Source organism: Echinops telfairi, unplaced genomic scaffold (genome assembly GCF_000313985.2).
Source record: "Echinops telfairi isolate 266 unplaced genomic scaffold, ASM31398v2 ScPeMD7_41;HRSCAF=154, whole genome shotgun sequence".
In the NCBI taxonomy this organism is placed as follows: Eukaryota; Metazoa; Chordata; class Mammalia; order Afrosoricida; family Tenrecidae; genus Echinops; species Echinops telfairi.
This window is the reverse complement of record NW_022103939.1, coordinates 1,687,014-1,700,109: the sequence shown is the minus strand read 5'-3', so window position 1 is coordinate 1,700,109 and position 13,096 is coordinate 1,687,014. Positions and strand designations below refer to the sequence as shown.

The window sequence follows — 13,096 nt, the reverse complement described above, 5'->3', positions numbered from 1 at the left end:
GTATTCAGGATACCAACAACCAAATAAAAAATCGCCATGATCTACTATGATGTGTAAATGAGTCACCATGATGAATAAACTTGTAAAAACTAATTCAGAATACTTAAAGATATCTTTATAATTAAAAAAATACATTTAACAGTTCATTGCTTGTATTTGATTGTTCTATATTCCGCTTTAAGCAACAAGGAAGGGCAAATAGTTCCAGTTTCTAGAAGGAAAAAAAAGGTCATTTGCCTCTCTTATATTTAGAGAAAAGAGTGAATTTGTCAAGTGCAGGGCTATCTATTCCCATACAGAGTTACAGTCTTGGAAACTCACAGGGGCAGTTCTACCCTGTCCTATAGGGTCGCTATAAAATAGCATCTACTCAATGGCAGTGAGTTGAGAGTGAGATAGTTTTGCTTAGATCCACAATCAATTCTCATGGGAAAGGTGATAAAAAATAATGATGGTCACTTTCATGACATAGATTGTGGCCCATCTCCTGGACAAGACCTCTTTAAAATGTTAAAAAGCAAAGCTGTCCCTTAGAAGACTAAGATGCACTTGGCTCAAGTGATGCTACTTTCAATCGCCTCATGTACATGTGAAAATAAATAAAAAATTTTAAATGATGCATTTGAATGATGGTGTTGGTGAAGAACATGGAAAGATCAATCAACTGGCAATTGAATAAAAATATCTGTTTTTGAAGGAATACAGCCAGAATGAATACTCTTTAGAAGCAAGAATAGAAAGATTTGTCTCACATATTTTGGACATGATATCAGGAGAGATCAGTCCTTGGATAACGATGACCTTTGAAGAGAGAGAGGGCAGATGGTTGCAACAATGAACTCCATTGTCACACAATTGTGATGATGGCACAGGACTGAGCAGTGGTTCACTCTGTTTTGCACATGATCACTATTAGTTTGGGCCAACTAGGTGGCATCTATCAATAATAACCACATACTTAGAATTCATTTTCCTATATCCAGAATTAATCATTACATTTCTGCCTAAAATAACCAGAAAATAAAATCGATAAAGAAATAATAAGGAATTTTCTCATTTTCATTTTCTTGGGACCATTGCTTATAGGCTCACTCTCGGCCTAACAGTTACTAGGAACATGCCCTCCTCCAGACTGCAGGTGAATGTCACTAGGTACTCTTAGGAAAGAGCAGAAGAATAACTCTGTCCCGGATCTGTTTGGTCTTGACTCCATAAACAATAGGGTTGAGTGCAGGTGGGACGATTACAAACAGGTTGGCAAACATAATGTGAAAGGTACGAGGAACATTATGTCCAAAGCGATGGGCAAGGATGGAGAAGAATGCTGGGATATAGAACATGAGGATGACACAGACATGAGAGCCACAGGTGCCCAGGGCCTTCTGGCGGGCGTCTTGAGAGGGAAGACGAAAGACAGCTGAGAGGATGAGAGTGTAGGACACAGCAATTAGGACAATATCTATAATGACCATCATCATAGGCACACAAAATCCATACCAAATATTGATGGAAATATCAGCACAGGCAAGGCGAGCAACACCTATGTGTTCACAGTATGTGTGGGGAATGATATGTGTCCTACAGAAGGGTAAACGATTCACAAGGAAAACACACGGAACCAAAACGCAGAAACTTCTAAAAGAGATACCAAAAGCAATTTTGATAATAGTCCTAGAAGTCAGAATCATGGTATATCTCAGAGGGGAGCAGATGGCCACATAGCGGTCAAATGCCATGGCCAACAATATACCAGAGTCCACGACAAAACTGTAATGCAGAAAGAATAATTGAGTGAGACATCCAGGAAAACTGATTTCCTGGGGACCAAGCCAAAAAATGGTCAGGGTTTTAGGGACACACGTGGTAGATAATATGAGGTCAGTAATGGCCAGCATGGAAAGGAAAAAGAACATAGGTACATGAAGACTGCGCTCCACTGCAATAAGGTAGAGAAGGATACTATTGCCCACAAAGGCCACAAGATACACAAAGCAGAAAGGGATGCTGATCCAGATATGATACAGTTCTAGTCCAGGGATGCCCAAAAGGGTGAAGGCACCTGCATTGTTTCTGCTCAGGTTGTACATGGCCATTGAGGTTTGACTGAATAGGTTCTGTTCCTAAAAACAAAATTGCATAAAATAAACATTAGACAATTGTACAGTAATTACTGACTTATGCCCAACAATCCCTCCTTGGGCTCTTCTCTTCCCTATATATCATGAAAGCCCTTCCCATTCCTATCATGAACAGTGCTTATTCCTTCAACCAACCCTTCCTAGACTCCATATTCCTGATACTAGTTCTCAGTCATTTTCTCTGATCTTCCTTAAACAGTATTGACCCTGTGGCAATTGTAATGATTGAGTCATCCCTGAGACAACTTAATTTTTGTTATATACATTATGTAAGTGTAGAGGAAATAATCTAATCACAGGAAGAAATATGAAGAAACTAAAACAGAGTGACACAAAAAATGGAAACAAAAAGATAGCAGATAATTACATACTCCTAACCTTAAACAAAAATATCTCCTGAAGTCCACCTAAAATAAAGGAGTAGTTTAGAAAAACTTGTAAAGAAGTCGGCTTTAAGTGCTGTGTTCCTTAAAGGTCTATCTGTATGGGATCAAATTGAAACAGTAACTTGGGAGACTAGGTAAGAAACTGCAGGACAGTAGAATTAAGTTAATGAGGGCGCACTATCTAGGGGAAAAAGTGAGAATGGTTTCTCCACGCAAATAATGTAATCAGTGTCATCGAGGTTTACATACAGACATTGTTGAAACAAATATAATTCATAAAGGGTACCCAAAAAAACAAAACTTTTTTTTCAAAGCTATGTATTTAAAATTTATTTAGAAAACACTTATCATCTTCAAAATACTCTCCATTACACTGAATACGTTTGTCAAATCTGCAATTTCACTCTTGGAAACATTCTTCAAACTCATCTGTTTGATAGCTGACACCACCTCCCTCGTTTTTTTCTTCACCTCTTCTACACAGATAAATTGCTGTGCTTGCATGTCACACAGATCAAGGCCAGGGGAGTATAGTGGAAGGGGCAAGAGAGGCATGCTGGTTTTTGCCAAAAACTGGCACATGGAGATGGCATTGTGAGCAGGTGCGTTGTCATGGAAGCAAAACCAGTCCCGTCTGCCACAAATCAGGCCTTTTTTTGTCACACACTGCTACACAATCTTTTCAGAACCTCTAAATAGAAAGCTTGATTAAGAGTTTGACCTGGTCGAATGAACTCCCAATGCACTATGAGTTGACATTTTCGTTTGTTCGGGAAGCTGACGGCATCCAGCACAAGGTTTGTTACCAATTCACATTTCACCTTTTCTGAAATGAGAAAACTACTTGTACACTTGAGTTTTTCCCAAAGCACTGTCCTTGTAAGCTGTGTACAACAGCTTCTGTGGCATTGAAATGAATTTCACAGCCTCACAGTGTTCTCTTAAATTGGCCATCACAAATAACGAGGGCTGAGCGAAACTGCTTTTATGAAAAAATTCACTGTAACCAGAAAGAACCTTCCCAGGAAATACCACTGGGTGTTCTAACTCACAGTGAGTTGCTCAGTGCTCACCAACAGGGAAAAATGCGTACTATTAAAGCTCCACTCCTCCCAGAGCATTTCTGGTTGGGGGAGGGGGGTTACCGCCACATAAATTATAATTAAAAGAACCAAGTATATAGACTCCACGATGGGCCCTATTCTACAGAAAGTAGTATCCTAATAAGATTACTCTTACATGATATGTATTCTTATCCCTCTATTTTTTTTCTTTTTCTTCTTTTACTTTTGTTATACAAACTGAAACTTTTAGAAGTAATCTTCGTTAAGCAGCCAAATCGAACTCACTTCCATTCAGTTAAATTTGACTCACAGCAACAGAGACAGGGTTGCTGAGCCTGTAAATCTTTATGGACGTAGATGGCTTTACCTTTTTTGGCAGAACAGCTGGTGGGTTTGAAATTCTGAATGAATTACCTTCCAGTGTCACTAGCGCTCACCTGTACGAATTGACAGAGCCAGAATCATGATATTCCACAGCCAATGCTCTGCCGCGCTGCTCGCTCACACCAGCGTGTTACCTTGAAGAAGTCATGAATTCAGAAGAGCCATGGAAAAGTAGCAGATAAAGAGAAATATATCACTGGAATTGTAATCTTCCCAGAACCACCTTAATTCTACCCTTATGGAAATGGGTATCCTGATATCCCTGGTACCACAGAGCCTTGGGAATTTCAGACCAGAATGCTGTGCAAGACTTTGGAGTTTGATACTTCATAAAGAACAATGGGAACCAGTATAAGGGGTTCAGCATCAAAGTCACACTTAGAATTTAATGAAGAAAACGTTTTTAAAAATCATTTTATTAGGGGCTCATACACATACATCAATTGTATAAAGCACATTTGTACATTCATTGCCCTGATCATTCTCAAAACAGTTCCTCTCCACTTAAGCCCCCGGCATTAGGTCCTCATTTTTCCCCTCCCTCCCCACAACCCCCTCCCTCATGAGCACTTGATAATTTATAAATTGTTATTTTGTCATATCTTGCCCTATCCGATGTCTCCCTTCACCCACTTTTCGGTTGTCCATCCCCCAGGGAGGAGGTCACATATAGTTCCTTGTAATCGGTTCCCTCTTTCCAACCCACTCTCCCTCTACCCTCCCAGTATCACCACTCACTCCACTGGTCCTGTAGGGATCATCTGCCCTGGATTCCCTATATTTCCAGTTCCTATCTGTACCAGTGTACATCCTCTGGTCTAGGCAGACTTGCAAGGTAGAATTCGTGTCATGATAGTGGGAGCGGGGAAGAAAACTTTTTTTAAGAATTGGAGAAACTTGGTTCCAATGTGCTTTGGATAGAGAGGAGACCTCTAGTGGAATAAGAATAAATTTGCATGTTCCCAATGCTGGTCAAAATAAAAATAAGTAAGCATTGTAGCACAAGGTAATTTGTTTTTAGAACCTTCATCATGCCGCATAAATCTTAAGCTCTTTATATGGAATAGTTACTATAATACTCTTTACCACTCTATGAGATGAATAATATTATCTACATTTTAAAGATTCATAAACAAAGAGAAATTGACTCGCTTGCCTAAGGCTGGTTACACAAGTCGGAAATAGTAGTTCTAAGAATCAAACCCAGAGAGATGTTTAGTAGATTTCTAAGCACAGAAACAAAGTCTGTATGGAGTTAACAGAATGAATAGTAAAGAAATAAAAAGTAAGGAATATGCCAAAGGTATACAATTAAACTACATAAAGAGACTATAGATATCGGAAGAGACAAAACAAGTGAGTAATATAAATTCAATCACATCAGTTAAGATCATAAATCATCCTTATTAAAGAACATAAGTATTCAGGAAGTACTGCAAACCAGAATCCAACTAATTAAAATAGAGCCTAATCAAACAAGAAGATAGACCAATGCAGTGCTGTGCTGTTCATAGTGAACCCATAGGACAAAACAGAGCTACCATTGGCTGAAACCTTCATGGAAGAAAACCATCAGGTCTTCTCTCTCTCAAAGTGCATATAGGTTGATACCACCCACCTGTAGCTCACAGCTGAGTGCTCAGCGTTGTACGACCAGGGCTCCATACAGACAGGTGCAATTTGACAAACTGAAGCCCAAAACACTGGATCAAGTAGTGCATCATACTCTGGGGAGGAAAAATTCTTAATAAAGCTATAAATTGTATCACTTTCAGACATCTCTTCATGCTAGCCTTTAAAAATCCATAGCTAAATAATGTGTATTTAGTGACAGTGTGTTCATTTATCCAGTTAAAATCTTTTGTTATTAACTTCCAAATGCCTCCTTAAATATTACTTGATTCATTAAATATATCTCTCTCATTGTGTGCAGAAACAACCTTGCTCCACTATGACATGTATGTCTGAGAAAACACAAATTTTGAAATCAGTTTCTGCAATAAATATTCATAACTAGACACACTGGTGTTTCTATAAATTCATGACTGCAGCCATAAGTTACTGTAACATTGTCCAATGCATCAGCAACTTGGTCTTACTCAACTCTATCTTACTCTATGACTTTTCTATCCAGCTTTCCATAAACCACACCCACTCTTTAAAATTTTTCTCTAATGTGAGCCATGCAGGGGTTTACATTTCAGATCACCCCCTCTCTATTTCACAGTTCAACTTCTCTTCCGTGCTTCGAGTGGTCCACCCCACACTCCTACCCTGATTGTACTTTTCTCTCTTGTAGACCTCCATCCTCCCTCTCACCCCAGTGAACACCTGTCACCTTCTAGTCTGTTGTCTTGTCTTATCTCCTCTGCCATCCGTCTCTGGTGATCCCCAGGGTGTGTGCCCTTTGATGCAAAAGGGAACCTTTATAAAAGCCTTTGTCTTAATTTTGCATGCACTCACTTTTTTATTTCAATTGTTTCTTGCTCAGCAAATAATCTTTCATCTTACTTCACAAAGAAATTAAAGTCACGTGATGTAAATTCGCTTCATACTGAGTTCTCACATATAAACTACATATAATGTTTATTTATATATAACAATTTTAAATCTCTGCCATGTTTCCTTATTATAATTAAGAAAAATATTTATGTCTCAAAGCCAGGGCACAACACTAACATGTGCTCTTTATTCCAATTCTTCCCACCTTGTAGGTTATCTTTCTTTGCCATTTATTCTGTTATCCTTTTTTCATTTATACACAACCTAGCATTTTAAAACCTCATTTTCATCAGCATTGAAGTAATTTAAACTTGCTCAGAGACTGACCAGTAGATATGGAAATGTAAAGATATGCATTTTATGTAAATATGTAATTATCTACTTATTTCCATTTCCTCCTCTCTCACTTTAACTGTTGAACTCTTGCTAATCTTATCCTGTCCCCACCATTCCACAGAAGCAATTTCAGCCAACATCAACAAAGTTGTCCATGTCTGAAGACAAAAATTGTTTCGTTATCATATTAAACCCTGAAAATATGAGATTATTAAATCTCATATTTAATTTGAGATTATTAAATGTTTATTACTGTGTAAATAGAGTTAAACAAGGTTATGTGATCCAGAAGGGAAAAAAGGCCAAATCAGGTCAGTACTAGAAGTATTACCACTTAAGATAAAGATAAAGTCATGATTTTATATATGTCTTCAACGGTGCTCAGGGAGTTCTAAGAAGTGATACAAAATATTTCAGGGCACCTTGCTTTTACCCACACCTGGGGTATGCAAATGGTGAACACACTCAGCTATGAGCCAAGCTTGAAATTGTGAGTCCAGAGAGGTGTCTCAGAAGAAATACTGGACAATTTACCTGCACCTTTCAGCCATTGAAAACCCCGAGATGCACAGTTTACTGTGAAATACCTGGATCACCGTGAGTAACGACTGACTCATTGGAATAGGTTTGTTTCACTTATTTACTTATTGTTCAGACTCAGCTTCCTTTCTACCACATCCTTTCCACCAATCTCCAGTCTAGGTCCTTATTCTGTATTCCATGTTCCACCAAAGAACACTTTAATGAATAAGGAGCTGAGAGGCTGGATTAATGAGGGAATGATTGAATAAAGAAACCGTGTTTGCAGAGACAAGCAGACACATGTGGACTCGCTGACAGAGTTCACAGTGTTACATGACAGCTAACTGTACTAGAACCGGATTGTACAGTCATGTGTTCTCTATGTGATTTCAATGGTGTCTCTTGCTTGTATTATGTCAAGCAAGTTATTCAATCTCTCCAAAATATTTTATTTCCTCACAGATTTGGGGGAAGGGAATTGCATAAAGGTAAGTCCTCAACAGGGTGGTAAGATGTTAATAATTAACAACTATAATGTGATATCATTATTACTAGGAAAATGAAAATATACGTATCACACCATCACAGAAGGAATTCATTGACAACCCATAAGAATACAAATTTCATGCGATCCTGTAATACCTCTGGTGGGTATGTCCCCTAGAGAAGTAACAAACATAGCAGGAACAGACCACAACTGTCCCGTGTTCATCACAGCACTGTGCACAGTAACGAGAAGTTGGGAACAACGCAATGCCCATCAGTACACAAATGGATAGAGCAGACTTTGGTGCATACACACAGTAGAATACTAAGCATCGCCAAAAAACAATGATGGAGCCAGGGATCACCTGATCACATGGATGAACTTGAAGGTCATTATGCCAAGAAAAGTTGGTAAATCACAAAAGGACAAACGCTGTATGAGACCACTACTCTCAGCATAAAAACCAAGAGAAAGATTAGCGAACCAAAGGGAAAAGAGTTTGGTTACCAAGGTGGGGAGGGCCTGGGAGGAAAGATTCAGGAATAGACTAGAGGGTTGACAGGCGTTAACTTGGGTGAAAGAAGGATGGAGGACCACGAGAAGAAGAGAAATCAGAGAAGCAGGGGTGGGATAGAATACTAGAGGTGGAGAATGAGAGTTTTGAACTATTGAATGTCAAGTTGATGGTATGAAATGTAAACATCCCCCCTTTAATCAACTATTTTTTAAAAATTTATAGAATTAATGAAGCAATCACATAAAATCAAAAGAAAAAAATAAAAAGATGCTTTCATGAAAAAAGTATCGCACTCTTTTAGCATAACCAAAACACAGGATGAGAAAAATAATTAATTACAATGTATTGAGCACCTAGTACATTCTATGAACTTGTTAGGATATTTACAGCAGATGGCAGACACCAGACAGTGTCAGGAAGTTGTAAATGTCGCAGAAATCTTAGAGTCAGCACAAATGTTTCTAGATTGAAGTTCAGGGATCATTTGGTGATTTAAGCTGTTCTTGGCATGCCCAGTAAATTCTCATCCATATGTGTTCCCTTTTGCCCCATCCACCTACACTCATCACAACCCTTGAGAGTGTTAAAAATAGGTCCCTGTCAGTGGATCCCAAAGTCTACGGATGGCTAGGTACAGTTTGCCTCTTACTTCTTTTAGCCTCTCTTGGATCTTCTTCCCCCCGTCCGTTTTAGTCCTTCTGTTACCCTCCGCCAGGATCTGGACTTGTGCTTCACCCTGGGCTTCCCAACCTGGGACCGGGCCCACCAACTAACCTTTGCTCACCAAAATCCTGACCCTTGTCGGGGCCCAGAGACAGAGAAAAGTGACACCCTCTAGCAGCCAGTTCTCTTATTCCAACTCCTGCACCTTCACGGACCGCGCTCAGAGCTCAGGGGTCCTGAGAGACCAGAATCATCAGTGTTTACAGAGTGCTGGACAATTAACTGTGGGACATATTAGGGCCCTAGTTCCTGAGGGCCCTAGTTCCTGAGAACCTAGTTCCTGAGGTTCAGGGATCCCACAGGCTCTCATGGGCTAAGATCCTGCAAAGTGGGATCTGCCAGAGTAGGCAGTATCCTGAGAGAGCGGCATTCAAAGTGTCTACTAATACAACTTACAGCTGTGCATGAGCATGCATGCATGCATGTGTGTTTGTGTGATCTTCTGTGCCTTTCAGTGTTAGTCTGTTCATATGACAAATAGTTGTTACTGTGTATAAGAGTGATTTCAGTATGAGAATGCAGAAGTTTGGAGAAGGTGGTGATACAGTTTACCCTATTAAATCAAGACAGAAATGATTTGGGGGATAGCATGACCAACACAGAACAGAAATACTGATAAAACCCTTGAAATTTCTTTTTTTCCCCCAAACCATTTTATTGGGAGCTAATGCAGATATCATATCACTCCATTCCATAGTTCAGTCACATCCAGCAGTATTAACAATTGCTCCCACAATCAGTTTCAAAGCAGTCTCTTCCATCCTGAGCTCCTTAATATCAGTTCCCCTTCTCCCTTTCCCCTGCTGAACCCTCAGGCACTCTGATTCAACTATTGTCTCTATAGGTTCATCAATTCTAGATGTCATACACTGAAAACCAGAAAAAAACATGGAACAAAAATTCCCATGACAAAAATACATCAGAGATGAACCCCAATATCAAAAAAAAAATTTTAACACCCACAGAAAATATGAATACCAGCTCAACAGCAAACACTTGAATTTTCATATAAAGTTCCTTACACGTACGTCTTCCATCTATTTATACCTGCAGATAGCTATCTAGAATCACTTTCTTGCATCAGTCACTGGCTTATCTTGTGACTTCTGTTACCAAGTCTTTATTGAAAAAAGATGTCAATTCCATTGCACAATACATCCTCTACACTGAAGTCATGCAATCTTTCTAAAATAGAAATATTACCATGTGCTTTCCTCATAAACTGCATACTGCTTTAAGGATAAAATAGATCCCATATAGGCTAATAATGTATAAGAGCTAGAAATCCCAGGCTTGGTTTCTCTTCAATTTCATCTCTTCATGATAACTGCCAAGTACACCCTAAATTCCAGGTTAAGTAATTTATCTGGAGTTTCAAATGCATACTTTCATTGTTTTAAAGCATCCTTGCTTTGCACCTACTGTTCCTTATTTCTGGAACTTCTTTCCTAGTTTGGATTCGTTTTCCTGAGTCAGCTCACAGATTATCATGCCTCATTTGGAAGAGCAGCATTTGCTATGTGTTGTGGTCTTATCATTCGTCACACCACGTTGCTCTTTGTGAAGCCCTAGGGGAAGCCATCATGGTTACACTTTGGGCTGCTAACTGTAGAGTCAATGGTTCAAAACCATCAGCCACTCCATGAGAGAAAGAAGAAACTTCCTACTCCCATAAGGATGTATAATCTGAGAAACCCACAGGGGCAGTTGATCTCTCTCCTCTGCCCTATAGCGTCACTATGCTTGGAATTCATTGACCAGCAATGAGTTTGGGAAGTTTTGTTAGTTTTAAGTTAATTTTGCTCTTTGTTCTAGTTTCTGTAATGCAATTTCATGATGCTAAACATTTACACTCACTGTCCAGCACACAATTTCCATAGTTGGTCACAGAATAGGCATTTACCTAGTGTTTTCTCAATTATTATTAATATTTTTTTGCAACTATGTGGTCACTAGGTACCAATGAATCAATTCTGGCACACAGTGAACCTTAGTTAAAACCACTATGTCAATGCATCTTCCTAAGGGTCTCCCTTTTTTCCCACTGCCTTTTACTTAACCAATCCTGATGCTCTCTTGCCACAACTGCCCTGGTGGTGTAGTGGTTCCAAGTTGGACTGCTCACTGCAAGGTCAGCTGTTTGAAACCACCAGCCAGCTCTGAGGGAGAAAGACTGGGCTTTTGATTCCCCTAAAGGGTTAAGTCTTGGGAACTCACAAAGGTCAGCTCTACCCTGTCCTTTAGGGTGGGTGTGCGTCAGAATTGACTTCATGGCAGTGTTTGGTATGGGTTTATTTGGTCCCTCTTGATAACATGTCCAAAGTACATAGGATCAAGTCTCGCCTTGCTCATATTTCAGGAGCATTCTGGCTGTACTTTATCCAAGAAAGATTTGTTATTCTTGAAGTCCCTAACGCTTTCAATAATCTTTGCCAACACCATAATTCAAATGTATTAACTCTTATTCAATATCCAATCTTCACATGTATAGGAATCAACTGAAGATGCATGGTTTTTGGAAGCACTGACCTGGGTTCTCAGAGTTTATTCTCTGTCCACACACATAACTTTCTTGCTATGGTTTTTGGTCAAATCATGTTCTCTCCCTGGGCTTCAGTTTACTCCTCCAGGACTGAGGTTTAATTGATCCGCGTCCACAGGAGCTGATCCCGTTGCCCTTGCTCACTCTTCCCCAGATGTTGTCTACTCTAGCCGCACTGGCCCCACGTCCGCCCGCATTTCCCATGAAGTGGTTCCAGCCCAGAGTCTTGACACTTACTGTCCTCTGTGCCATGGTTTCCTCCCTAAGCGATGGCCCTTTAATTTTTCATCTTGGTTTTTTCAATTGGGTATACTTCTATTTTAAAATGATGCATTAATTTATTATTTTGCAACTTATCTGTCATTCTCCCTTGAATATAACTCCTTGGAAGCAAAGCACAGCCTCATCTGTATTGAAAACTCTGCTACATTCTAAAAACTTAGAATGAAAAAAGGAAATAACAGTAATTTATAAGTTATCAAGCGTTGGGGGGGGGTTGGGCAGGAGGGGAAAAATTAGGAGCTGTTGGCAAGGACTTAAGTGGAAAACAAATGCTTTGAGAATGATGATGGCAACATATGTACAAATGTGCTTGACACAATGGATGCAAGTATGGATTGTGGTAAGAATTGTATGAGCCCCGCCAAAAAAAAATGATTTAAAAAAAGAAGGTCACTAGTTTAATGAACGGTGACTCTTAATTATTCTATTCTTAGGCTTTAAAGGTCTTTCTTTGATCATAACATTTATGAAATTGGGATGTATCTCTCCATGGATGTGTTAATTAGTCATAGTATTCCCATCATTCTGTCACTCACTCATTGCCCAAATGAATCTTATACTTGACTCTCTTTTACAACCTGGAGAGGCATAGTCTTTATTTCCTCAAGATCTCTACAATTGGGGTTACATTTTTCTTTAGCATCCAAATGTGTTTAAAGAAAATTATTTGATGCCTAAGCCTGCAGGAAAGTATATATGTGGAAAGTTCAAGCCTTTAAGAAATTTCTAGCTATTTCAGAGATTATATTCCCCTGGTTACTGCTCATAAAGTTTGGTTCCCCAACATGGCCTGGAGCTCAGGGTATGATCTCTCCCAACCAAAAATTAAGAACTCTTTTGTTTATTATTATGTTCCATCAAGTTGTCTCCAACTCATACAGATTCTAACAGACAGAATAGAGCTCTTCCTTAGGGTTTCCTCAAGTTTAATCTTTAAATGAGAAAATTGCCAAGTCTCTCTCAGAGCAGCTTCTGGATTTGAACTGACAACCTTTCAGTAAACATCCATGCACCTAACTATTGCACCTCCAAAGTTTCTTTTAAGAACCATAACATATATTAACATCCTCCTTCTATCATTCCTATTATGCCATTGCCAATAGAACTTGCCTTAAACACTAGACTGGAAAACACAAGTTTTTCTTGCTTGGTATATTTTAATTTGTTCTTCGTCAGTGGATTGATGTTGTTGCTGTTTTGTTGTACAGTGTTG

At 39.2% G+C, this 13,096-nt stretch overlaps 1 protein-coding gene across 1 annotated transcript; it reads right to left on the bottom strand.

Moving 5' to 3' along the window:
- Positions 1-1,148: 1,148 nt before the first annotated feature.
- On the bottom strand, positions 1,149-2,105 carry LOC101660752 (olfactory receptor 52H1-like). Its single transcript, XM_013008427.2, has one exon. It carries the CDS (start codon positions 2,091-2,093, stop codon positions 1,149-1,151), a length of 945 nt encoding a protein of 314 aa, XP_012863881.1. The 5' UTR covers positions 2,094-2,105.
- Positions 2,106-13,096: the final 10,991 nt, after the last annotated feature.